We start from the raw sequence: 27,539 nt of genomic DNA, 5'->3' as shown, positions 1-27,539 counted from the left end.
TGTTCTTTGAGGAAGTGATCAAGTTGATAGATGGAGGAAGGGCTGTTGATGTCATATACATGGACTTTAGTTTGATAATGTTCCCCATGGTAAACTAATAGAGAAAGTGAAGTCACATGGTGTGCAGGGTGTTTTAGCTAGGTGGATAAAGAACTGGTTGAGCAACAGGAGACAGAGAGTAGTAGTTGAAGGGAGTTTCTCGAATGGAGAAAGGTGATCAGTGGTGTTCCACAAGGATCAGTGCTGGGGCCACTGTTGTTTGTGATATACATAAACAATCTGGAGGAGGGCACTGCTGGTATGATCAGCAAGTTTGCGGATGACACGAAGATTAGTGGAGTAGCAGAAAGCATAAGGGACTGTCAAAGAATACAGGAGAATATAGATAGACTGGAGAGTTGGGCGGAAAAGTGGCAGATGGAGTTCAATCCAGACAAATGTGAGGTGATGTATTTAGGCAAGTCTAATTCTAGAGCGAATTATAAAATGAAAGGAAGAGCCCTGGGAAAAGCAGAGAGATCTTGTCCATTGTACCCTGAAGGTTGCTGCATAAATGGATAGAGTGGTCAAGAAGGCATATGGTATGCTTGCCTTCATCAGACAGGGTATTGAGTATAAGAGCTGGCTGTTCATGTTAAAATTGTATAAGACTTTGGTTCGGCTGCATTTAGAATACTGTGTACAGTACTGGTCGCCACATTTCCAAAAGAATGTGGATGCTTTGGAGAGGGTGCAGAGAAGGTTTACGAGGATGTTGCCTGGTATGGAAGGTGTTAGCTATGAAGAGAGGTTGCGTAGGTTAGGTTTGTTTCCATTAGAAAAAAGGAGATTGAGGGGGGACCTGATTGAGGTTTACAAAATCATGAAGGGTATAGACGGTGGATAGAGATACGCTTTTTCCCAAGGTGAGGGATTCAATAATGAGAAATCATGCTTTCAAGGTGAGAAGTGAAAAGTTTAAGGGGAATACACGTGGCAAGTACTTTACACAGAGGGTGGTGGGTGTCTGGAACATGTTGCCAGCAGAGGTGGTAGAGGCAGGCACGGTAGATTCATTTAAGATGCGTCTGGACAGATGCATGAGTAGGTGGGGAGCAGAGCTGAGTCCTAATAATCGAAGCACCTCTTTCTTCGAGGTTTGTCGTGGGAATTTCTCGATGACCTTTTTCTTTGCATTCCGTGGGGTCAACCTTCTGTGACCGATGTTATGTCCCAAGAACGTCACTTCTGCTTTCGTGAATTCAGTTTTATTTACGTTTATCACCAATTTTGCTTCTCGTAGTCGTTGAAAGAACTCTGCCAACTGTACCATGTGATCTTTCCAAGAATTACTAAAAATCACTACGTCGTCTAAATAGACTGCATAGTTTGTTAACCCAGCCAGAACTCTGTTCATGAGTCTTTGGAATGTGGTAGGTTCGCTCTTCATTCCAAAGGACATCACTTTAAACTGATATAGCCCATTTGGTGTTTCAAACACAGAAATCTCTTGCACCGTCCCTGATAAAGGTACTTGCCAGTAACCACGCATTAAGTCCAACTTGGTGTTGTAACTGGCTTGTCCGACTTTCTCGATACAGTCCTTCAATCTAGGAATTGTATATGTGTCCGATTTTGTAATGGCGTTGACCTTCTGATAATCTACACAGGATCATTGAGTCCCATTTGGTTTGGGAACTAAGACAATCGGCGAACTCCACTTGCTTTGGTTTGATTTGATGATGTTCGCGTGGAGCATGGGCACCACCTCCATCTGGACCTGTCTGCCTTTGAAAAGCTTAAGTCGATATGTGTGTTGTTTTATCAGAGCAGTATTCCCTATGTCTACTTCATGTACAATAGCAGTAGTCCTCCCCATCTGATTCTTACATATGTCCTTATACTGCAGTAACAACTCTTTCAACTGTGTTCTCTGCTCCTGAGACAGTTAGCTTACTAACCCATCCCACTCCTCAAGGACTTCTTCGTTTTTTAATCTGTTTAATCTATCAAAATCCACATCCTCTGGATTTGATTCCTCACCCTGTGGGGCAGTAGCTAACATCTGTTTCTCCAGTTCTTTCTCTCTAGTATAATACGGTTTCAACATGTTCACGAGACATACCCGATACTTTTTATTTTCTATCTGGCATTTTTACTTGATAGTTCACCTGAATCAACTTTTTCTCAATTTGAACGGGACCACCAAACCTGGCTTTGAAGGGATCTCCTATCACTGGTAACAATATTAACACATCATCCCCTTGGGAAAATGTCTGAGTTTCAGAGCTTTTATCTGCCACCTGTTTCATTCTATATTGTGCCTCCTTTAGGTGCTGTTTAGCTAACTCACTTACTCTAGTTAATCGCTCCTTCACCTCCGATACATAATCCAAGTATGAGATCTCCGACTTTGGTCCTGTCAATTTTTCTTTAATTAATTTCAAAGGGCCTCTCACTTCATGACCAAATATTTACTCAAAGGGAGCGAACTGAGTAGATTTGTTTGGGGCATCTCTAATGGCCAACAAAATGAATAGGGTTCCTTTATCCCAATCATTCAGGTAGTCCTGACAGTATGCTGTCAACATGGTCTTCAAGGTCTGATGCCACCTTTCTAATACTCCCTGGGATTCAGGATGATATACACTGGATTTAAAGTGCTGTATACCTAACCTATCCATAACCTCCTTAAACAGCCTCGCAATAAAATTTGACCCGAATGAATCTCTCTGGGTAGCCCATACCATGTGAAGGAAGCTACTAACACCTCTACTATCCTTTTTGCTTTGATACTCTATAATGGAATTGCCTCCAGAAATCTGGTAGACACATCCATTATGGTTAACAAGTACTGGTTCCCACTTTTAGTTCTTGGGAAGGGACCGACACAATCAATTATACCCGCGTGAAAGGTTCTTCAAATACGGGAATTGGCAACAAAGATACTGGTCTTATTACCGCCTGTGGCTTACCTACCATTTGGCATGTATGACACATACGGCAAAGGTTAACCACATCCTTGTGTATTCCAGGCCAATAAAAATGTTTTTGTATCTTAGCCTGAGTCTTTCGTACCCCTAGGTGACCTCCCACAGGTAGTTCATGTGCTACCCGTAACACCTCCTGTCTGTGTGCTACCGACAACACAATCTGGTGCACTTCAGCCCATTTCTCCTCTGCACTAACCTGCTGTGGTCTCCATTTCCGTCTTAGGATTCTATCTTTCAGATAATGACCTCTGGAATATTCTCTGCCTACTTTTCAGAGTACACATCCACATATATATATATATCTTTTATTGTCTTGTCTTGCTGCTGCAAGTCTCTTAGCCTTTCAGGAGTAAACACTTCTGTCTGACCCTCTGCCTGTTCAGGACTTTCCTGCAGGAGAAAGTGAGGTCTGCAGATGCTGGAGATCAAAGTTGAAACTTTATTGCTGGAACAGCACAGCAGGTAAGGCAGCATCCAGGGAACAGGACTTTCCTGCACCATTACGTCAAGCAGGGTATCCATTAACTGAACCTCAACTCTTTCATCTTTCTCTTTACTTTTTGCTTCATGCAGTGACTTATGATAGTGGGATCTGATTACCACACAGTCTGGAAAAATACCGGGATATTTCTGTTTTAACTCCTCAGTTTCTTGGTCTTCCTTAGGCTTCCCCACAACAAGGGGTGCCACTACCACCTTGGATCCTGCTAAATCATTCCCAAGAAAAAACTGAACTCCTGGAACTGACACTCTGTAAATCACTCCCACTATAACTTCCTGTCTTAAGTTGGCACTCCAACCTGATCTTACATAGGGGAACATTAAATTTCTGTCCATCTATCCCACAAAATTGCCACACTCTCAGGTATCAGATCAGAAAGAGTACATATTCACTCATCCCTTACTATCAGTGACTGGTTAGATCCTGAATCTCTCAAAATTATAACTTCTTATCCTTCTCGCCCTGTTCTTTCTGAGCAAGTTTTACCCACAGAGGCGAATTATTGTAGCGATCTGGTACTAACTCTATACCCAGCCCTGGCCAGGCTGTGCATGCACCTGCAGCTCCTCGGCTCTTCTTGGAGTCTCCTCTACTACCTTCACTAACGCCACTCGCTTAGCTTCTTTTACCACATATTTTCCCACAGCGCCTTTCTTTAATGACCAGCACTGTGTCTTTACGTGTCCCACCTTCTGGCAGTGAAGACACCTTTTCCTAGTGCTCTTCTGAAACCACTGGCATTATAATTTTCTGTGTTCCACTCCATTACAGTGAAAACACCTGAAACCTTTCACCTCCTGTCCACCCTCTTGGACTTCTTTAATCTGTGGTAATATCTTACCAGTGCATTCGACTCTTGGTTTTGTAGTGTAGGATCTCCCTTTCTATCCCTCACAAGATGAAATTCTGGCCGGAAACTTGTCCTGCTACCCTTCTCTTTTCTGAACTTTCTGTTCCTCTACATGAATTCTTACCATCTCTGGAAGTGAGTTTTTAAACTCCTCCAGCAGAATAATCTCTCTTAGAACCTCAAAGGTCCTATCTATTTTCAAAGCATGCACTCATTGATCAAAATAACTATGTTTAATTCTTTCAAACTCAACATAAGTCTGTCCTGGTTCCTTCTTTGTGTTTCTGAACTGCTGTCTATATGCCTCTGGTACTAGCTCATAAGCACTTAAAATAGCCTCTTTAACCTCTTCATAATCCCTTGACACCTCATCTGACAACGCGAGGCAAATACCTCACTAGCCTTGCCTACCAGTTTAGTCTGAACTAGCATTACCCATAAATCCTTGATCCACTCCACCTGCCTAGCCAATTTTTCAAATGAAATAAAGAAGGTTTCAACAGCTTTCTCATCGAAATGCGGCGTTTTTGACATATTTAAATATATTAATACCTTCTCTAAAATTTTAATTTGCATTCTGTTAACTTGACTTTGCTGAAGAAGTCACAACTTCTCAAGTTCAAATTCTCTTTCTTTTTGTCTCTCCCTTTCTTCTCTCTCTTTGCTCAGCTAAGAACCTTCTCTCTCTCTTTTCTCTCTCTTCTCTCTCATCTCTCTCTCTCTTCTCTCTCCCCTCCCTTTCTCTCTCCCTTTCTTCTCTCTCTCTTTCTCTTTCTTTCTCTCTTTCCTCAATCTCTCTTTGTTTATCTTCTCACTCCATTTTCCTCAATTGTAATTTAAGTTTTTTTACCTCCTGCACTTGTCTTTTTCCCTGACACACCTAAGTGTTTGAGTAACCCCTTTACAATTTCAGCTTTACTTTTATCCTTGGTTAAACTCAAATCTAACTTAATTGCTAATTCTAAAAGTATGGCCTTTTCCTTTTCTAAACTTTCTTGGCAAATTTGAGAATCATCTTCAAATCTCTGAACCACTTCAGCAATTTTAAGAGCCATTTCTCTTACTTTTAATTTAATCAACCACATGTCACCGAAATTAAACAAATTGTCTCACCTACGTTAACCTGCACATGTTTAAATCTGCTGGGATTTTTTTGTACCCCCAGATCTATTAAAATCTGTCTAAACCAGTTCAAATCACGGACCTGAGCCCCCAGACTGTTATGACATGGGGTAAACCCCTCTGCTAATTTAAAACCAGCAACATAGAAAAGATTTATCCCATGTGGTAATCTGTGAAAGTTCAATAGGCCAAGAACTAGTTAAAGTAAAAATACAAACTTTATTTCTTAAAGTATAACAGAGAATAATTAACTACAACTATTTACAACTCCTTCCTCTAACCTATCTTTTACCTTCCCCTTCCACAATACTAGTCCAATAAAACTCCCAATTAAAATTTACAAAACAAAACTCTCAAAAATATCAAAAGCAGGTACCTTTCGGTTCTCCTCTATATTCCTGCCATCTTTTCTTCTTGGGGATTCTGCTTCACATGTTACTGATTGATAAAGGTATCTTTTAGAGAGCTATTTTTCAGGCAGTCTTTACATGCTGGTAGCTTGGCAATTCTCCTCTCAATTGTTTAATTTTCTCCAGTCTTATACCCCCCAGTGCATCGGATTGTGTCATTGGCTTTTAAGATTATCAATGTACTCAGTTCAAACTTGATTGGAGGTGGCAATTATGGTGTATAATTTAAACTGATTGGCTGAATTCAAATTTGTTTTTGTCTCCAGTCAACCAACTAATCGGGTTGTTCGACCAAATGTTACATTATATTTTTTGTTCAGAACACTTAGTGCTGTCAGATGGTTTTTGCTAGCTTTTAACTCTCTTAAAGGTACAGTACACCCACATCTTCACAACAACTAACAGTAGGCAGGAATCCTTCATTTTCTTGTTGCTATATTGCAAAATTAATTCCTTCAAAGCAAAGTGAGGTGGCAGCATGGAACACCCTCTTCCATATAGCTGTTTCTTGGACCAACAGCGTCAAAGCTGCTTGAGCTGCCAGAGGATGTGGTGGGGGCTGGTATAATTGCAACATTTAAGAGGCAGTTGGATGGGTATATGAACAGGAAGGGTTTGGAGGGATATGGGCCGGGTGCTTATAGGTGGGACTAGATTGGGTTTGGATATCTGGTCGGCATGGACGGGTTGGACCGAAGGGTCTGTTTTCCTGCTATATACCTCTATGACTCTATGACTGCTTTCAGTGAATAACCAGACTGCCAATACCAAATCAAACCAGAGAAAAGTTGAACTGGGAGAACTGGCCACTCCCACTTTGTTGTACAAGTGTTTTTTTTTAAACTTGAAAACCTTTTTTCCTGAGGGAGTATCTGTTAGCCATAATCAAATTGGTCTAAAAACCCATTGAAACCTAGACATTTTAGAGCCTATGTCTTTATGACATCCTGAAAAAAAACAAGGACAACATAACCTTGCTAAAGGCTAGCATCACACCTCTCCACTTAAAAAAAAAATAAATATCCAAAGATGGCTTCATTTTAAAATCCCTTAATCCTAAATTGTTAGTACACTACAATACCCATATACATTACAGTGACAATGATCATGCAAACGCGTACTACTACATTTTGTTTAGCCTGTTTTACTTCTGCCACCAAATGCCTCCATTTCTCATGTAATTCTTGACAATGCGTTGGCAATCATGTTTTCTTGTTCTGCCACATGCACAGTTTCCAAATTGAATGATTGTAACAACAACAAGCTCCATCTAAACAGTCGAGCGTCTTGTCCTTAAATGTCTCCACAAACTTCAATGGGTTATGATCAGTGTATATGATTACCTCAGATGTGTTACTGGTTACATAAACATTGAAATGTTGTAACACCAACACCAAGCTCCAAGTCTCCTTCTCAACTGTTGAATATTTCTGCTGATAAATTTTCAATTTCCTGGAAAAATTCCGATAGATCTTTCTATTTTCTCAACATCTTCTTGGAAGAGCACAGCACCAATATCCACATCATTTGCATCAATAACCATTTTGAGTGGCTTTGCATAATTAGGTGTGACTAATACTGGGGCATTGGTTAGCACAGTTTTCAGGCTGTTGCATGCCTTCTAACAGTCCACTGTCGACTGAAACATATTGCCTTTCCTTCGCAATTCAATGAGTGGAGCAGCCGCACTGTTAACATTTGGCACTAATATTTGATAAGATCCACTCAAACCCAGGATTCATAGGTAAAACCATCCGCCATGACCAGGGCCTCCAAGCCCTCCGTTTCTTCCTCTCCCGACGTCCCCAACAGTACCCTTCCACCGACACTCTCGTTCGTTTGGCCAAACTGGTCCTCACCCTGAACAATTTCTCCTTCGAATCCTCCCACTCCCTCCAGTATAAAGGGGTAGCCATGGGCACCCGAATGGACCCCAGCTATGCCTGTCTCTTTGTTGACTACGTAGAACAGTCCATCTTCTGTAATTACACCAGCACCACTCCCCACCTCTTCCTCCGCTACATTGATGACTGCATTGGCGCTACCTCGTGCTCCCGCGAGGAGGTTGAGCAATTCATCAACTTCATCAACACATTCCACCCTGACCTTAAATTTACCTGGACCATCTCTGACACCTCCCTCCCCGTCCTGGACCTCTCCATCTCCATTAATGACGACCAACTTGACACCTTTTTTACAAACCCATTGACTCCCATAGCTACCTGGATTACACCTCTTCCCACCCTACCTCCTTCAAAAATCCCACCCCGTATTCCCAATTCCTCCGCCTTCGTCGTATCTGCTCCCAGGAGGACCAGTTCCACCACAGAACACACCAGATGGCCTCCTCCTTTAGAGACCGCAATTTCCCTTCCCACGTGGTTAAAGATGCCCTCCAACGCATCTCGTCCACATCCCGCACCTCCGCCCTCAGACCCCACCCCTCCAACCGTAACAAGGACAGAACGCCCCTGGTGCTCACCTTCCACCCTACCAACCTTCGCATAAACCAAATCATCCGCCGACATTTCTGCCACCTCCAAACGGACCCCACCACCAGGGATATATTTCCCTCACCACCCCTTTCCACCTTCCGCAAAGACCGTTCCCTCCATGACTACCTGGTCAGGTCCATGCCTCCCCCCCCCCACCCCCCCCCTACAACCCACCCTCCCGTCCTGGCACCTTCCCCTGCCACCGCAGGAATTGCAAAACCTGTGCCCACACCTCCTCTCTTACCTCCATCCAAGGCCCTAAAGGAGCCTTCCACATCCATCAAAGTTTTACCTGCACATTCACTAATATCATTTATTGTATCCGTTGCTCCCGATGTGGTCTCCTCTACATTGGAGAGACTGGATGCCTCCTAGCAGAGTGCTTTAGGGAACATCTCTGGGACACCCGCACCAATCAACCACACCGCCCTGTGGCCCAACATTTCAACTCCCCCTCCCACTCTGCCGAGGACATCGAGGTCCTGGGCCTCCTTCACCGCCGCTCCCTCACCACCCGACGCCTGGAGGAAGAACGCCTCATCTTCCGCCTTGGAACACTTCAACCCCAGGGCATCAATGTGGACTTCAACAGTTTCCTCATTTCCCCTTCCCCCACCTCGCCCCAGTTCCAAACTTCCAGCTCAGCACTGTTCCCATTACTTGTCCTACCTGCCTATCTTCTTTTCCACCTATTCACTCCACCCTCCTCCCTGACCTATCACCTTCATCCCCTCCCCCACTCACCTATTGTACTCTATGCTACTTTCTCCCCACTCCCACCCTCCTCTCATTTATCTCTCCAACCTTCAGGCACTCTGCCTGTATTCCTGATGAAGGGCTTTTGCCCGAAACATCGATTTTACTGCTACTCGGATGCTGCTGAACTGCTGTGCTTTTCCAGCACCACTAATCCAGAACCAGGATTCATAGAACTACTCTTTTTGTCGATGTTATGGGAAACTCCCCAATTACCATTGTTTTTGCATTCTGTGGGGCCATTTGTCCATGTCCAATAACATGGTGACTTGGCTTTGGCAAATTCATTTTTATCTAGATTTATCAGGAAGCCTGCCATCGAAAGTCGATCGAAAAAGTCTGGTAAATGTTGCAACGTTCTTTCCATGTGTGATTAAACATCACCAGGTCATCAATATATACGACACAATTGGGAAATCTGGCAATGACCTTACAGATTAGTCTCTGAATGTGGCTGGCACATTTTTCTTACCAAATGGCATGATTTTAAACCGATACAGTCAATTCAGCGTTACGAATGCCGAAATTGCCTTCGGTTTTTCTGACAAAGGTACTTGCCAGTATCCTCTGAGCAAGTCCAACTTAGAAACATAAGTCGCTTGTACCATCTTTTCAACCCAGTCTGCCAAACGCAGAATTGGATATATTCAGTCTTTGTAACTGTATTGACTTTGCGATAGTCCACACATAACCATTGGATACAATCTGGTTTTGGCACCATTACTATAGGTGAGCTCCAATCACTGTAACTCACTTCAATTATGTCATCTTCAAGCATGTGTTCAATTTCCTTTTGAACCTATGCCAACTTTAGAGGGTTATACCTAGAAGGATGTTGCTTAATCGGAACAGCATCTCCTATGTCTACATCATGCGTAATTATGTTATAGTACTTCCCAGCTTATTTCCACATATCTCCCATGCGATAGTAATAACTCTTTCAGGACATTTTTATTTTCCTCTGGAAGGTAACTCAATAATTTTCCCAATTTTTGATAACTTCCCTATGATCCAATTTAAGTTCAGAATCCTCTGAATTTGATTTTTCCCTCTGTGTTGTAACCTATGACACAGTCTCCTTTGGCTTTCCTTCCCTGTCAAAATACCTTTTGTGCATATTTTCGTGACAAACTGTGAGATTTCTTTCTGTCTGGAGTCCTTATCAAATAGTTCAATTTCCTTTCGACTTGATAAGGTCCACTAAACCTTGCTTTCAAATGTTCACCTATCACTGGAAGTAATATTAACACCTCATCTCCGATAGCAAAATTTCGAGCTTTTGATTTCTTGTCTGTTTCCTGTTTCATTGTATGCTGTGATACTTTTAAATGCTGTCCAGCCAACTTTCCTGCTCTATTAATTGTTCCTGAAAATTTGACACATAGTCAATATATGTGGTCTCTGAATTATGACTTACCAATTTCTCCTTAATCATTTTAGTGGTCCTCTCACTTCATGCCCAAAAACTAATTCCAATGTACTGAATTTGGTTGATTCATTTGGTGCATCACTGATTGCAAAAAGTACAAATGGAATTCCCTTATCCCAATCATCTGGATAGTCTTGACTGGACGCCCTCAACATGGCCTTTAATGTCTGATACCACCTTTTTAGTACTCCCTGCGACTCTAAATGGTACGCAGTAGATTTGAATTATTTTATTCCTAAGCTCTCCATAACATCCTTGAATAACTTTGATGTAAAGTTTGACCCTTGATCTGATTGTGTGGCTGTGGCAAGTCCATATCTCATGAAAAGTTTGAGTAATTCCTCTACAATCCTTTTAGCTGTGATATTGTGCAATGGAACTGCCTCTGGAAATCTAGTGGACACATCCATTACTGTTAACAAATATTGATTCCCACTTCTTATTTTAGGTAGGGTCCTACACAATCAAGTAAGGTTCCTCAAATACAGGAATAGATATTAAAGGTGTGGGTTTTATTACTGCCTGTGGTTTTCCAATTACCTGACATGTATGATATGTCTGGTAAAATGCACCTATATCCTTTTGCAGTCCAGGCCAAAAAAAATGTTTTTGTATTTTAGCTTGAGTTTTTCTCACTCCTAAGTGACCCCCTCGAGTAGCTCATGTGCCACTCACAACACTGCCTTTCTGTAACCCATTGGCAATACGACTTGATGAATGCTGCCCAATTCTCATCTGCCTGAATATGTGATGGTCTCCATTTCCTCATTAAGACATCATTTTTAAGATAATAACATTCAGGGATACATTCAGATTCTTTTTCTGTGTATGCCTTTTGATACAATTGCTTTAAATTTTCATCCATCTGCTGTAACTCAGTTAATTTATCTGAGCTAACATGTCTGCTTTGTCATCTATCTGCTCTTGGTTTGTGTCAACTATCTAATCAAACAGGGTCTCTGCTAATTCCACTTCAACTTTCTTAACTGTACTCTTCAATCTCTTCCATTTAAACTGGTGACTTGGTGACTTCATTACCACACAGTCAGGAAAAATCCCAGGATATGTGACCAGCAATAATTCAGTTGCCTGAAGTTCCACTGGCTTTTCAACCACAGTAGGCAGCACACCTACCTGTGAATCAGCTATATCATTAGCAAGGACAAATTGTATTCCTAGAGCTGAGAGTTTGTCCAGACCCCCTACCATGACTTCTCCATTCTTCACTCGACACTCTAACGTCACTTTACATAACTGAGCACTTCTTGTCTCACCGTGAATTCCCATTACTTGAAACTTTTCTGGCAATAGTCCTACCGAGGTTCCTATCTCCTCATCTTTCAACATCAAAGATTGAGAGGACCTTAACCTGCTGCTTCTGGCCTATGTGAATAAACTTTACCTTCGCAGGTATGTGGTTTAAGAAGATCTAATATTTCCTCCTTAACCAACTTCCAACCAGCTTGTTCATTCTGGTGCAGCTTTCTAGCCTCCACTGTGCTTTCCATTACCACTCCAGCAAAATTCACTGGCTTATCCTGTTTTCCTACATCTGGCTTCCCAGTGCTTTTCCTAATCCACCAACACTGTGATTTCATGTAGCCTACTTTATTGCAATGAAAATCCCTTTCAAGGGTTTCCTTTTTACCCTGTGATAAGTTATCCTTATAATCTTCACCAAGATCTACCTTTCCCTTTCCACATGACGATTTCTCTTTTCCCCAATTTCTATCCCTCACGGATTGAAATGGATTTTGGAAGCTAACCTTTGATTTATGATCCAACTCATAATCATCAGCCACTTCAGATGCTAATCTTGCCATTTTAACTTTCTGTTATTTCACATGAGTTCTCACTAATTCAGGAAGTGAATTTTTTACTCCTCCAAAACAATCATCTCTAAGAGTGTCATAAGTTTGCTGTATTTTTAGTACCCTTATCTACCTATCAAATCCTTTCAAATTCAATGTCAACTTGACCAGGGTCCCTCCTTAAATTCCACCCTTCAGGCTCTCTGCCTGTATTCCTGATGAAGGGCTTTTGCCCGAAACGTCAATTTTACTGCTTCTCGGATGCTGCCTGAACTGCTGTACTTTTCCAGCACCACTCTAATCTAGAATTTCCCTCCTTAAATTCCTGAAACGCGACCTGTAGGCTTCTGGCGCAAGCTCATATGCATTTCAGATGGCTTTCTTCATCTCATCATATACCCCAGATACTTACTCTGATACTGAGGCGAATACCTCACTAGATCTACCTTCATGTTTTGTTTGGAACAACAAAACCCACATGGTCACTGGCCACCGCATTTGTTTAGCCACCTTTTCAAATGGGATGAAAAAGGCTTCCACATCTTTCTCATCAAACTTTCGCAATGCTTGAATATATTTAAACGGTTTCTCACCAGGCCTTTGGCTAGATTAGATTAGATTAGATTAGATTAGATTAGATTACTTACAGTGTGGCAACAGGCTCTTCGGCCCAACAAGTTCACACTGACCCTCCAAAGAGCAACACACCCAGACCTATTCCCCTACATTTACCCCTTCACCTAACACTATGGGAAACTTAGCATGGCCAATTCACCAAACCTGCACATTTTTGGACAGTGGGAGGAAACTGGAGCACCCGGAGGAAACCCACACAGGCACAGGGAGAATGTGCAAACTCCACACAAACAGTTGCCTGAGGCGGGAATTGAACCCAGGTCTCTGGTGCTGTGAGGCAGCAGTGCTAATCACTACCATGGGTTTGCTCAACCTCACTCTGTTCCTCACTAAGCTTACCTTCAGCCTTCATCTCCATCCTTTTAAGCTGACTTCCCTTTCTAAATGCCAATTTCTGAATTTCAAACTCCCTTTCTTCTTTTCCTCTCCTTTTCTCTCTCTCCTCTCCTCTCTCTCTTTCCATCTCTCCTTTTTTATCATTTTTCTCTTTCCTCTGCTTTTAATCATAATTCACACTGTTTCATTTCTGTTGCCCTTCCCTTGTCTTTTACCTCTAACGCAAGCTGCTTCATTTTTAATTGAACTTTAGCCATCTCTAAAGATTTTGATGGCATTTCCAGCACATTTAAATGCTGAGCTATTGCTGTAATTATTTCTCCTTTAATCATAGTAGGAGGCAGCTCCAGCTCCAGCTTGTCTGCTAATTCCAGCAGTTTGGCCTTAATCACCTTTTGTAAAACCCCCAAAGTCACTTCTTCCGCACCCAGAAAACTCTTTGTGACTAAATGAGCCATTGCTATCCCAAACACTGTTTAATCCAACCGAACTCAACAACCAGAACAAAAGACACTCACACCTACCACTTGCTGCCTTCGAGTCCAACAACCCTAATCCCAATTTGGAACTATAGAACAAATCCTGCAAAGTGCCCCTAATCTGTAATGGACCAGGCCAGACCTCCTCAAAACATTTCAAGAAAGTAGCCCTGACCCTAACTTTGCTAGTTGTTTAAAGCAGGTGCAAAGTGGATATTCCAGGTCAAACCAAAAGAAACACTGAAAAAAGAGAACTGAATACAAAAGACGTTAACCTATTCGAAAACCCAACAGATCATCACAATTTAAAGATGCTGTTCCCACTACTTGCACCAATCTCCATAAACATCCTTGGCACACAAGGTAAAATCAAACACACGGTCTTAGAGCAGAGTGTCAGAGGAGAGTTGGCAGCATGGAACACCCTCTTCCATTTGGCTGTTTCTTGGACCAGCAACCTCAAAACTTCCTGATTGTTTTCAGTGTATAGCCAGACTGCCAAAACCAAATCAAGCCAGAGAAAAACTGAGCTGGGAGAACCGGCCACTCCCCTTTTATTGTACAAGTTTCTTTTAAACTTGAAAGCCTTTTGCCTGAGGCAGTATCTGTTAGCTAAACTCAAATTGTCCCTAAAACCCGTCAAAACCTAGACATTTCAGAGCCTGTGTATTTACGACCTTCTGAAAAAAAGGCAAGGACAATATAACCTAGTTAAAGGAGCAGCATCATCACAATCGTTCCTTGAAAATGGAATCGCAGGTCGACAGGATAGTGAAGAAACCATTTGGTATGCTTTCCTTTATTGGTCAGTGCATTGAGTACAGTAGTTGAGATGTCATGCTGCATTGTACACGTCATTGTTTCAGCCACTTTTGACATACTGTGTTTGATTTTGGTCTCCTTGCTGTAGAAAAAATATTGTTAAACTTGAAAGGGTTCATATAAAAGACTCACAATGATGTTGCCAGGGTCAGAGGTTCTGAGCTTTAGGGAGAGGTTGAATAGGCTGGGACTGTTTTCTTTGGAGCACCGGAAACTGTCGGGTGACCTTATAGAGGTTTATCAAATCATGAGGGGCATGGATAGGGTGAATAGACAAGGTGTTTTCCCCGGGATGAGGGAGTCAAAAACTAGAGGGCCTTGGTTTAAGGTAAAGGGGAAAGACTTAAAAGGGACCTAAGGGGGAACTTTTTCATGCAGAGGGCGATGTGTTTTTAGAGTCAGTTTGTCAGAGGAATTGGTGGAGGCTGGTACAAGTATAACATTTAAAAGGCATCTGGATGGGTTTATGAATAAGAAATGTTTAGAGGGATACAGGGCAAATGCTGGCAAATGGGAGTAGATTAATTTAGGGTATCTGATCAGCATGATGAGTTGGTTCGAAAGATCTGTTTCCATGCTGTATACCTCCATGACTCTATGTCCTGCTCAGCAGTAAAGCTATTTCACTTGACATTAATTTGTGTTGATAAAATAGTTTACCCCAGCAACGATGCAGTGATAACCACTTTTTTTTTTTAGCAATTTCAGCATTTTGTCATCTCCAAACGTGATGTGAGTAGAACTTTCAAATCCCTTAACCTAACTTTGATCCTTGTTATTTAAAGAATCTAGATAACATTTTAACCAATTCCCCCTGCATACTTTGGACAGGTATCCACTGTTCAGCTGTTATGGACCACACCAAACCCCCTCAAAATATATTAAAAGATTGTCTAGCGCCTAATTTTTTCTGATTTTAATGTAAGTATAGGCATTGCATTCCAGATACAATTTGATTGGTGAAGCTATTGACTTTAAGTGAAACATACTTTATTATTACACTACAGACAAAATAAAAACAAAATAATTGGCTTAACTGTAACCAATGGAATGCTTCACAAAATAACAAGTATATTAACTGTTACTGATTAACTGTTCTAATGTAGTAACGTTCCCCACAAACACATCCTTGGCAAAGGCAAATTTAGTAAAATAGATTATCTCACATGTAATTCTAGCAGCAGGAAGAGAACCTCTGATTGTAGCTGTAATAGAGAGATTTAAAACAGCGTCCACATCCAGCTTTAAGATCCCAGCAAGTGCTGAAAGTTAAATTGAAAATAGTGGTTCTGTGGGAGCTTGACCTCATCCATTCAGGCTGCTTCTATTATTGCAACTTTAAAAAAGAAACCCCAAGGCCACACCAGCTATTTACACTATTGACTTTGAGCAGACTGCTGGTCACCTCCATCTCAATAATATTCACACCAGGGTTGCTGTACCTAACACTTTGGTAGATGTAAGTCACTTGTGACTTCAACTTTTAAACTGGAATTGCTGATAGCTTCTTTCTGGAGCTTTCATACACTTGATCTTTCAATACACTCAGTTTAAATTCTGGGTTTTTATCTCAACACTCCTGATCTCGAGATAACACTAACTCAAAACTGGAAATCAAAGCTCATAGCAACATTAAAAATTATATATATAAATCTATATATCTAAATAAACTAAGTTCTGAAGAAAGGCTACCAGAATCGAAATGTTAACTCTGATTTCTCTCCATGGATATTGCCAGACCTGCTGAGATTTCCCAACAATTTCAGTTAATAATCCTTATATGTCATATAGTCTTTAGCAAATATACTATCAATAAAGCATTCACTATGACGTTTTATTTTCCATGTATGTGAATGATTTTAAAATTATAAGGTTGAGGAATCAGCTCAATTTAAATATTGTAAGTTCATATGTTGCAATTTTTCCAAGAGAATCAAAGGATTGGCGTCAGTATATAACAGTTTCATCTGCATTATTGGTGATGCATATATCAAAATGGTGTAAAGCCAGCTCAAGTTGAATGTCTCTTTATCGATGGTAGAATATATTTGCTGATATGCAGTCGGTTTTTTTAAAAAATCTGATGGGCCATTCAATCCCCAACTTGTCATCTTGCAGTAAAACAGCCCCCACACTATGTCATAGGCATCAACAACCAGTTTCAATTGCTTTGCATGATTTGGCGAGGCTAAAATTGAAGCCAGTCATCATATAACTTTTAAATTTTTCAAGACAATTTGACAGTGTTGCACCTATTCAAATTTTCTGCCTTTTTTTCAACAAATTTGTTAAAGGTGTTAAACCAGTGCTAAAGTTCAGAACAAACTTGAGAAAGAAACCACTCATGCCAGTGTGGTGTAATATTTCAAGTTTTGGCTTAGGCACAGGGAATTTCAAAATAGTCTGCACGTTTGCTTTTGTAAATGCACCCTGGCTTCTCCAACAACATGGCCCAAATAAATTGCCTTGGTCTTGTCAAATTCACTCTTACACTAATTTATAACCAGATTACCTTTCGGGAGCCCGGCAACCATTTGCTGCTGTCTGAGTCCAGCAATTACCAGCTGCAGCTGCTGGTGTGTGCAGAGAGGAGAAGAGTCAATTCTTATAACTTCACAAGTTACTGTAGCTGATCAAACAGTTTAGTTGAATTGTGGAGATGATCTTCCCAGGTTTGGCTAAAAACAACCAAATCGTTTATGTAAACAGCAAAGTTAAAATGTTCTTCAATTGGTCAACTATTGAAATGTTACTGGTGTATTTTTCATTCCATATTTTGTACTGATAACTCCATCTGGTATCACAAAAGCTGAGATTCATTTAGTTATCTTGTTTAAAAGAGTTTGCTAATACCCTTTACCACATTAGTTTTTGTGACAAACCAGGCATGTCTGATACATTTAATATAGTTCTCAATCATGCTATAGAATATGTCTTTGCTGCCTATAAATTGTACCCTGTGAAGTTAAGAAATGCTGGTCAATTTGGAGGTCCATAGTACCAAGGAGTGAGCTGGAGCCAGCAGGAACCTGCTTAAAGTTTTGTATCAGGAATTGTTACCGTCTAGGTTTTCACCATTCCTTGGCAACATAGCAAATTGTTTATAATTGAGGTGAGATTAGGTAACAATGAGATGTTAATGCATACAAATATACCACTCGCTAGTTTTTATTGAGATTCTCATCTTGCTATTTAAATTTTGAGTACAAAATTAGACTTCTTTTTCTTGATAATAGGAATCTCATTTTTCTAAACTCATGTTTTTTTTCCACCTAGCACATCAATACCCATGTTGTTCAGCACTGAAATGATTCCCTTGTTAGTTTCCAAACTTCACCTTTAGATAACCATACTCTGCTAAAACTTTCAGGCTGCATCTAAGCCAATTCACAAGAAAGAAACCTACACAGCTTTCTTCACAGATAGAGTTTATTGATTTTTCACACTTAGCACCTTCCACTCCAGTGTTACAGTAAGACTCATAGAATCATAGAATTTTACAGTACAGAAAGAGATCTTTCAATCCACCATGTCTTTACTGATCTAGCTAGTTTCACTCTTCAGCCCTACCCCCATAGCCCTCTAACTTCATCACCGAAATGTGTATCAGCTCTCTTTTGAAACCTCCTATGGGATCTACTTCTGCCACTTTTCCAAATCCTAACAACTCTGAGTAAAGAAGATTTTCCTCATCTCAGTCTTAGCTCTCTTACTGACAATCTTGAAATTGTGACCCCTAATTACTGATGTATCAACTTGTGGAAACACTGTGTTGTTTGAGCCCGGTAACCACTAGCTGCTGTCTTGAGTTCAGCAAATGCCAGCTGCAGCTGCTGGTGTGTGCAGAGAGGAGAAGAGTCAATTCTTATAACTTCACAAGTTACTTAATTAATATAGTAAACCATGCACTTATCTCTTATGTGTTCTCTTACAAACTAGACCTTATATATTTTACCACAAACTGAATTAAAAACCTATTTATATACCCACTCGAGTCTCCTGACACTCCCTAAGCAGTCAGAGAACTCAAAGAATAATACCCAATCTGGATAATTGTTTTGCTGCTGCTGAGGAGGGCTGTGTTGGCCACACACTGGTCTCTCTCCACATCCCTGACATAAGGTTTTACTGCTATGAGGATCAGTTTCCAGGGTTGTTGCTGCCTATATGCCTAGAGGGTCTTCTTTTATCCTCTTTCTTTATCTTTCTCGAGTCGTGGAGTCTTTTCCCCGTTGGCTGTGGCTCATCTGTTAATCATTTGTCTGTACGTTATTGGCTCCAGACAAAGGAGCTAGGTAGCATTACCTCATTGCCCTTTGTCCAAATAAGGCTTCTGCATTACCTCGTCTTTCTTACTTTTTTCTGAAGAATATGGTGGTACCAAGCAGTACCTGGACTCCGGTCATTTTCCATTCACAAGCTGATTTCTCTTGCTAGTCAGCAGTTTTTTTTTATATACTGAGCATTCCTAGCCCCTGTCAGTGACTGGTACCTCTGCATCTCTGCAGCCTTCTGGCTAACATCTCATTTTCAGGAGCATGTCTCCAACAGACCCCCTTGTCTCTCTCTATGCTGCAGCCTGGCTAATAAGAGTATCGTCCTTTACCCTGTCAAAATTGTTCATAATTTTGAATACCTCAGTAAGGTCGCCTCCAAGGAGAATAATCCCAATTTCTCTAATCTTTCTATGTATCTCATATCCTTCGTTTCCGTATCATTCTGGTAAAGCTTCTGTGAACTCTCACCAGGGCTTTAATATTCTTCCTTATATGAAGTACACAGAACTGAACAAAATACTCCAAATGTGGTTAGACCAATGATTGAAAGAGACATTACATTACCTCCTTACTTTTATACTCTGTGCCTTTATTTATAAACTCAAGGATCCCATTTGCCTTCTTAACAACTTGCTTGGCCACCTTTAGAGAATCGTCACCTGAACCCTGAGGTCTCTTTACTCCTGTAAACCCTTCAGAGTTGTACAATTGAGTCTATTTGTTTCTCTGTGTTTCTGCTACCAAAATGCATTACCGCATATTTCTCTGCATTGAAATTCATTTGGCAGATGTCTGCCCATTTGACCAACTTGTCAATATCCCTCTAAAGTCACTTAAAATTCACTTAAAATTCACTTTTCTCCCTAGCTTGGTATTACCTGCAAATTTCACAATTTTGCTTTCAACACCCATCTTCACAAGATTTATATAAATCAGAAAAAGCATATGTCCCAACACTAATTCCTGGGGAACCCTACTTCCAAATCATCTCCAATCTGAGAAATGTCCATCTATACCTTCCCTCTGTTTCCTATCTTTTAGCTAACTTCTAATCCACGCTGCCATGGATCCATCAATCCCAAATGTTTATAATTTACTAACCAATCTGCCATGTGACACCATGTCAAATGATTTCTAAAAAGGTACCTTATAATCTATACAGTGTGGAAACAGGCCCTTCAGCCTAACAAATCCAAACCAACCCTCCGAAGAGTAACCCACCCAGACCCATTCCCCTACCCTAGTATCCCATATTTACCCCTAATACACCTAACCTACACATGCCTGAACACTATGGGCAATTTAGCATGGCCAATTTACCTAACCTGCACATCTTTGGACTGTGAGAAGAAACCAGAGCACCCGGAGGAAACCCACACAGACACAGGGAGATTGTGCAAAGTCCACACAGACAATCGCCCAGGGCTGGAATTGAACCTTGGTGCCGTGAGGTAGCAGTGCTGACCACCGAGCCATGTGCCGCCTCTACAGTACTACTCTCATCTACTACCTGTGTCACCTCGTCAAAGAACTCAATTAAATTTGTCAGACATAACTTGTGTTCTCTATATATACATATATATGCTCATACCCTGAAATAAAGACATTGGTTAATCAATTTGTTAAGTTTGTTAGACATTAATAGACCACAAAGATTCAAGTAGGCAGCTTACCGTGATCTTCTCCACAGAAATTGCAGTTGGGCAATAAATGCTGGCTTAGCCAGTGACATTCATGTTCTGTGTATTAATTTTAATTATTGTAATTATCATAGGGGGTTAGTAGCTTCTCAAACCCAGTTTTCCTCACCTTATATTCAAAAAATTCAATTCCCAAAATTAAAAACAAAGCCTTAATTAAATACATATGGACTACAAAATTAGATATTCATCATAACCCTCAAATCTAACAATCATTATAATCAAATTAATAACATTTCTCAAATTCTATTCTACAAGAAATCATTAACATGAATCCTGAAAATACCTTAAAGTTTCCCTTTCTGTTATCAATAAAATGTTGACAGATCTGCTTTTAGTTGAACACAAACTATTCTCAATAAAACAGATCTCAGCAAAAATACCAAACCACAGAAGTATCATTCAGGCCATAGGTACATTGTTTAGTTTTCATAGCTTTCCCTTTGCATTTTGTTCCTCTTTGGGCGATTTCAGAAATATTTCTCTCACAAAAGCATTACCCCACAGAAATGTGGCTTTTCTGTCAATTCATCTGTATTTCTATGAGTATTTGGCTAAAAGACCTAAAAGTATTTTCAAGATTGTTTTTTATGGTAAGGGAGAAGCCTATGCAAACTATTTTCCTACAATTACAAAGCTGTTCACCCCTTATCTGGTACTTAAGAATAAACTCCACAGCCACTCTATTTAATTCATTTTATGCTCAAATTATTATTCATTTATCCTCAAGTTTAATGGCAGCCCTAAACTTTATGAGCGCAAAGACTTCTTCTAGCTCTGTCCTGAGACTATACGGTGGTCTTTGCTGCACTGTGTAATCTATGTAAGCTATAGCTTGCACTTGCACTGTCAGAAGTCTTACTTGAGTAGATGGTTGTTTTCTGCTGGAAAAGTTACTTCTGGTCCTGCTAAAAGTTATACTACTCTGCTCTGTTGGCCCCCACTCTTTCATCTCATTTTTTCTAGTGAACATTAACTGTATTTCAACTTGCTGGAAGCTTTTTCTGCACGTTCATTAGTTGTAGCATCCCTCCAATCACTGAACTTATCTGAGGTATGTATCAACATCATTCCTGTATTCTAGGAAATTGAGCTTTAGATGTGGTAGCTATATCTGTTGTAGGATAATGATGCATATTATGGAAAATCAGTTGGATAATAGTAATGTGCTTCCAAGAATTTTGTCATGTTGAAGTACAGGTTGCCTCACTTACTTCTATTAGTTGCTCACAGTTTGGTATTTTGTAATTAATTCTAATTAATAATGTGGAAATAACGTTAGCACTTAATAAGTTTAGACTGACAATCATGATGTATTATTCTGACATTCACTATCAACACCCCTTTAATAGTACAATAAATTTCCCAAATTAAATATTGCATGGTCTGATGTAATGCCTCATTTTCCTACAGACCTCAGACCTTAATGAGACTCCATCTCCGTGTGTATAATGTATTAAAATATGCAGGGAAAGGAACTTAGTTGTAGCTTATAAAGCAAGAGGATATTGTATAATGTGGAAAGCAATTTCGGATTTTGTCCATAAACTAATTATAGGGAGTTAACGTTCAAATATTAGGAGTTTTACTAGGTGGTGTGAATTCTTTGCTTGATCTGTCCATGCTGGGTTATCAATTTATAATCTAGCCACTTGGTAGAACAGAATATGTATATTGTGATAAAACACATATTTTGTCAAAATAGGTTCAGATCTCAGAGCAATCCCTTTAACAGGAGTCATTCTATTAGTTTTAAAATGGAAACAAAGCTTGACAGCTAACTGTCAATCAACATGGCTAGGGCATTCTTCATAGTAGCAAGTCTACCCAAAGCATCCATTTGCCAAACAAGCAACATACTTATGCAGTATAAATGTTGGTTTTCCCTTTAAAATGGTAATCTTGCAAATTGTACAGATGAGATTTTTAAAAAGCTACAAAAATGTGTCTTTTCTCAGCAATACTCAAATTTAGTCTGGGGATCAGCAAAAATATTCCATCATATTTAATTGATTATTGTAGGATTCAGTTCACAAAGTCCATTATTAATTAAAAGCTCTAGTTGTGACCACAATGTTGATGTTTTCATTAGCAAATTTCCCTCCAGTCATTACTTTGCTGCCTCCTAAAGTACAAATCAATTTTTCTATTACTTAACATATGGTTTTGAGGGAAACCAGTGGTAATGTTTTCTTGTCCCTTTGTAATTTTGTATTTAGACATCAAGTACTTCAGAGGAGCCATGTATTGTGATGTCAGGAAATTAATTTTCAATATGAAAACATTGATACAATGCATGTTCATTCCTGCAGAATATTACGTGAAATTTTGCTCTCCACTAAATTGTCAAATTAAGTTATATATTGGGGTCAAGGTATTGGCTGATTTGGTTGGGGTGAGAATCAAAGGGTGTCACCTTTTTGAGGTCTTCTATGCCTCCAAGCATATAATCAAAAAGCAGGTGGGAGCATGTTAATTTCTCTGTCAAAATGTTACATATATTAGAGTATTTAGACAGATGGAGAATTATTCCAATAAAATAATAATTGTGGCTATATGGTGCAAAATGTGCTTGAAGTTGATTAATGAAATTTCAATATTTAAATTATGAGTTGCATTGCCTGAAGTCCAGAACAGTATTTTCAGTACTTTTGATTTTGAACTGTTATTTTAATACTTGGGAAGAACAGAAGAGCATAGCAAAGAAAAATAATTATCTCCCATTTTATTCCAAGAATCTTGCACAGCAAAACAGTTATTTAAAATCAGTAAAATCATGATGAATTGGCGATAGTGGTAAATTGTTATTCTTCTTTCTTAAAAGTTTCTGGCTTCACGTTTTCTCTTGTGTAGGAGGAGAAGAAAAAGAAAATTGTTGAGGAAAGGGAAAAATTTGTTCAAGAGATTTCAGAATTCAATACTGAATACGACTTACTAAGTAACAGAATCATTACAATTGAAAGCAAAGCAAAATCAAAAGTATTTGATTTGGATACAGAAGCTACACACCTGAAAAATGGTTAGTAAGTTTCTTATATTTTTATAATATTGAGTTCAATTTATGAAATAGATTTTACATTAATATTCCTTAGATGACAATTTGGAAGTTTATTAAATATTATGAGATGCCAGAGGAAGTGGTGGAGGCTGGTACAATTGCAACATTTAAGAGGCATTTGGATGGGTATATGAGTAGGAAGGGTTTGGAGAGATATGGGCCGGGTGCTGGCAGGTGGGAGTAGATTGGGTTGGGATATCTGGTCGGCATGGATGGGTTGGACCGAAGGGTCTGTTTCCATCCTGTACATCTCTGTGACTCTATGTTATTCTACTTGATATTTACAACTGAATTCCATGAAATTACATTAGAAACTGATGCCAGCTGCAGATATGCTTATTGTAGCTAGCTTACTGATGAATTAACAAACATTACACATCTGATCATTTCCAGGTCCATTGCTTAATTTACCATTTTACAATTGCTATGTGGAGTGTGCTTTTGACCTGTTAAGTGTTGTGAAATTCAACATATCAGTGCAGGTTCTCTTTGTACTAGCAGTGATCTATAAAACTTCTGTGATTAATTTAGTTGCATTACTGCAATAATTCTCCTTTAAATTACATTCTCATGCTATTCCTTCCTCCACAGTCCAGCTCTCTTATGAAATATCCATGCCATTCATTTCATGCCTCCCATGTCATTCCCATCCTCTTGCACGTTCTGTTTCTCCTGTCATCTGCATACATTATTCCATCCTGAAGTATCTCCACAGAGGCCAGTATTTGCACATGGTGAGTCCTTGACACAGATTCAGCTTCCTCAGAGCTAACTCTCAGAGTGAACAGAACCTCTGACACTCCTGTTTATATCTGTCAGGTAGGGCTTCTAATTGGACCAGATTAACAATCTCAATCAGGAAACTCACATTCTATGAGGTCTGCCTGGCTGACCTCATTAAAATCACTTCATCCCTCTCCCTCTGAATCCAAGGACATAGGCTGTTTTGTTTTTGTAGCTACTGCAGGGGCATTTTGCACCAGCTCAGGTTCCTCTAATTCTGTATCTGATACAGGCAGTGTGTAATGCACAGTAACTCGTCTCTTGTGCTCTGAACATCTTGGAAGAAATTAATTCTCTTCTTCAGGGGGCAAAGGCATCGAAGCGGCAACATCCCTCATGTCTATCTCAAATTTCAAGGAAACTTCAATGCTTGACAGAGAGGGAAAATCCATGGTTCCGGAACATTCGGAAAAGTAGTCGAGAAGCCAGGCACAATTTGCTCCCACACCATTTGCAACATTCATACAGTCCATGTGCTTGTTCAGGACTGTCACACCTCACCGAACTTAATACAGCACTGGACGTGACCTGGCATCAACCATACATGTTACCTATGCAGGGCTATTCCTGTGGTTCATACACCACACTTTGTCACCTGAAGTAAACTCTCTCTCTCTTGCTTCGCAGAGAATTGTGGCCTACATCGGCGTTCCTGATGCCATTCCCCCCCCCAGGATGATCAGATTTGACCTGGAGTGGAGTCTTCCCATAGGTAGCTCTGCTGGTATCCCTGTATTTGCATCAGTGGTTGTCCTGTAATCAAATAGGAATTGGGGCAGTTTGGTATCTAGTGAAGGTATAGGCTGTTTCTTTAAACCTGCCTTCAAAGTTTGGATTGCTCTTTCTGCCAGACCATTGGTTGATGGATAGTATGGAGCTGTCCTTATATGACAAATACCATTTGACTTTAGGAAATACTCAAATTCCCTGACAGTAAACAACAAGTGACAAGTAACCAACACTTTCAGGAATTCCTGTATTGCGTAAGAGGCACACAGTTTTTTCTGTCGTTGTCCCTGGATTTGATGAATGAACTCTAAGCACTTTTAATGGGCATCCACAATGACTCAGCACATTGAACGCACGGAGGAACCTGTGTGGTCGATGTGTAACTGAGTCCAGGGTTTATCCAGCATGTGGGGGAGCTACTAGTGATAATTTATGTCCTTGTTGGTATTCTGGGCACTGCCCCAACAACATGGCTATGTGTGCATCCAATCCTAGCCATCAAACATTACTTCTTTCCAACATCTTCATTTTAGAAACCCCTGGAAGATGCTGGTGGAGTTCAGCCAGTATCTGGCGTCAATCTTTGCTGCAGAAAATTGCTCTTGTTCCCCATAACAATATGCCATCCTTTACTGTGCTTTGGTCTCTCCGGATCCAAAATTTTGGCTGTGATGGTCCTTTGGTTTCCTGCACCACCATCAGCTGTTTTAATTTTGCCAGAACCGGATCTTTCTGTGTCCAAGTCTGATACTGTCAGCGGAAACTGGAAGGGTGTCCAGAAAATTTAAAACCATTATGGACTGTTCCATGGCAGTACCATTGATGGCCTACCTGTCAGCAGGAGATAAATCTATACATCTTTATTTGCTACTAGACCTCTTGGATAGTATTCCAATTTGTAATTATACTCGTTTAGTATGTGGACCCTCTGCTAAATTCGGCCTGAAGCTGTAATTGACACTGCCTTGTCCAATTTATATAGATCTATCAGTCTAGAGGTTTGTGTCCATTATTATTACAAATATAAATCCATAAATGTATTGGTGGAACTTCCTTACTCCAAATATTACAACCAAACCTCCCTTCTCTATTTGGGCATATTTACTTTCTGCATTAGCCAAAGCTCTGAATGCATACGCTATTGGGTGTTGCTTTCCATTGGGCTAATGAGCTAATAATACTCCAATATTGTATGGAGCGGATGATATGTAAATACCAGATCTTTCTTGGGTTCATAGTGTGCCAATACCTTAGAGCTGTTTCTTCACTTCCTTGAAAGCTACCATTTCCAAGACTGAACCTTTTTTGAAGAGTTGCTGCAAAGGTGTCAGGATGGTGACAGGTTATATATATGAACTTTCTGTAATATTCACCAGTGCAAGGGAACACCTGAGCTTTGGTACAGACGTGGAAGCTGGGGCAGCTTTTGATTGCTCTCACTTTAACTTTCAATATGTGTAATCCAGTCTTGTCAACTCTGTAGCCCAAGCAGATCACTTGGGTACCCGGAACACACAGTTTTCCCTTCCAAGGCGTATTTCCACCTGGGAGAAACATCCAAGTTCTCCTAGTGTCCCTTATTCGTCTTTACTGTTATTAGCATATCATGCTGATCTGGGTAGACCTTGTAAAATGTCTTCCATTATCCTCTGAAAAATTGCACAGGCTGGTGATGCCCCAAAATCGCAGTCTTGTATATTGGTACACACTCTTATGGTTATTAATTGCAGCATACTTCTGGGAATCCTCATCTAACTGCAGTTGCAAGTAAGTGTGTCTCTTGTCCAGCTTCATGAAGGACAGCACCTCTGCCGCTGTGCATATAAATCTTCTATGAAAGGGATCAGATATTTAACCAGCTGCAAAAAGCAGTTCACCATTTGTTTAAACTCCCCACAAACGCAAAATCGACTGAGTCAAGCAACCCAAATAAAGCCTTGATGCCAGAAATGCTTATCCGACTCAAAGATGACTGTTGCATGTGAACTTCTTCAGCAGTATGCTCTTCTTTCATCACGATTGAAATAACTCCACTGAGGCTGCTATCCAGTCACCAAGTCAGCCTTTATTTATACATGAAGAGTCCTTTACACTGATTCAGCTTCCTCAGAGCCAGCTCTCAGAATGAACAGAACTTCTGTCACTCCTGTTTATATCTGTCATAATCTGATATAAACAGATTAAAAGCACCAATCAGGGAACTCATATTCTACGAGGTTCACCTAGCTGATCTCATTACAATCACTACACATCCCTCCAAGATATCCCATTCCCATCTTCCAATCCAAACTATTATGCCATGTCTTCCCTCACATTATCCCCTGCTTTTCCCCAGTGTTACCTGCCCCCTCCATGCATATTGTCTTCTTTTG

At 40.3% G+C, this 27,539-nt stretch overlaps 1 protein-coding gene across 1 annotated transcript in view; it reads left to right on the top strand.

The window, feature by feature from the left end:
- ccdc172 (coiled-coil domain containing 172) overlaps positions 1-27,539 on the top strand; it is a 47,990-nt gene that overhangs the window by 8,288 nt on the left and 12,163 nt on the right. The window contains exon 2 of the mRNA XM_087999258.1: positions 23,451-23,616. Within this exon, the coding sequence (XP_087855384.1) occupies positions 23,451-23,616 (166 nt within the window). The remainder of the gene's footprint in view (positions 1-23,450; positions 23,617-27,539) is intronic.

The sequence above is a fragment of the Chiloscyllium plagiosum genome, unplaced genomic scaffold (assembly GCF_037043375.1).
Source record: "Chiloscyllium plagiosum isolate Xiang-an unplaced genomic scaffold, Cpla_swu_hap1 HiC_scaffold_22, whole genome shotgun sequence".
NCBI classification, from domain to species: domain Eukaryota; kingdom Metazoa; phylum Chordata; class Chondrichthyes; order Orectolobiformes; family Hemiscylliidae; genus Chiloscyllium; species Chiloscyllium plagiosum.
Note: the sequence above shows the minus strand (reverse complement) of the source record. Positions and strands in the feature narration are given on the sequence as shown.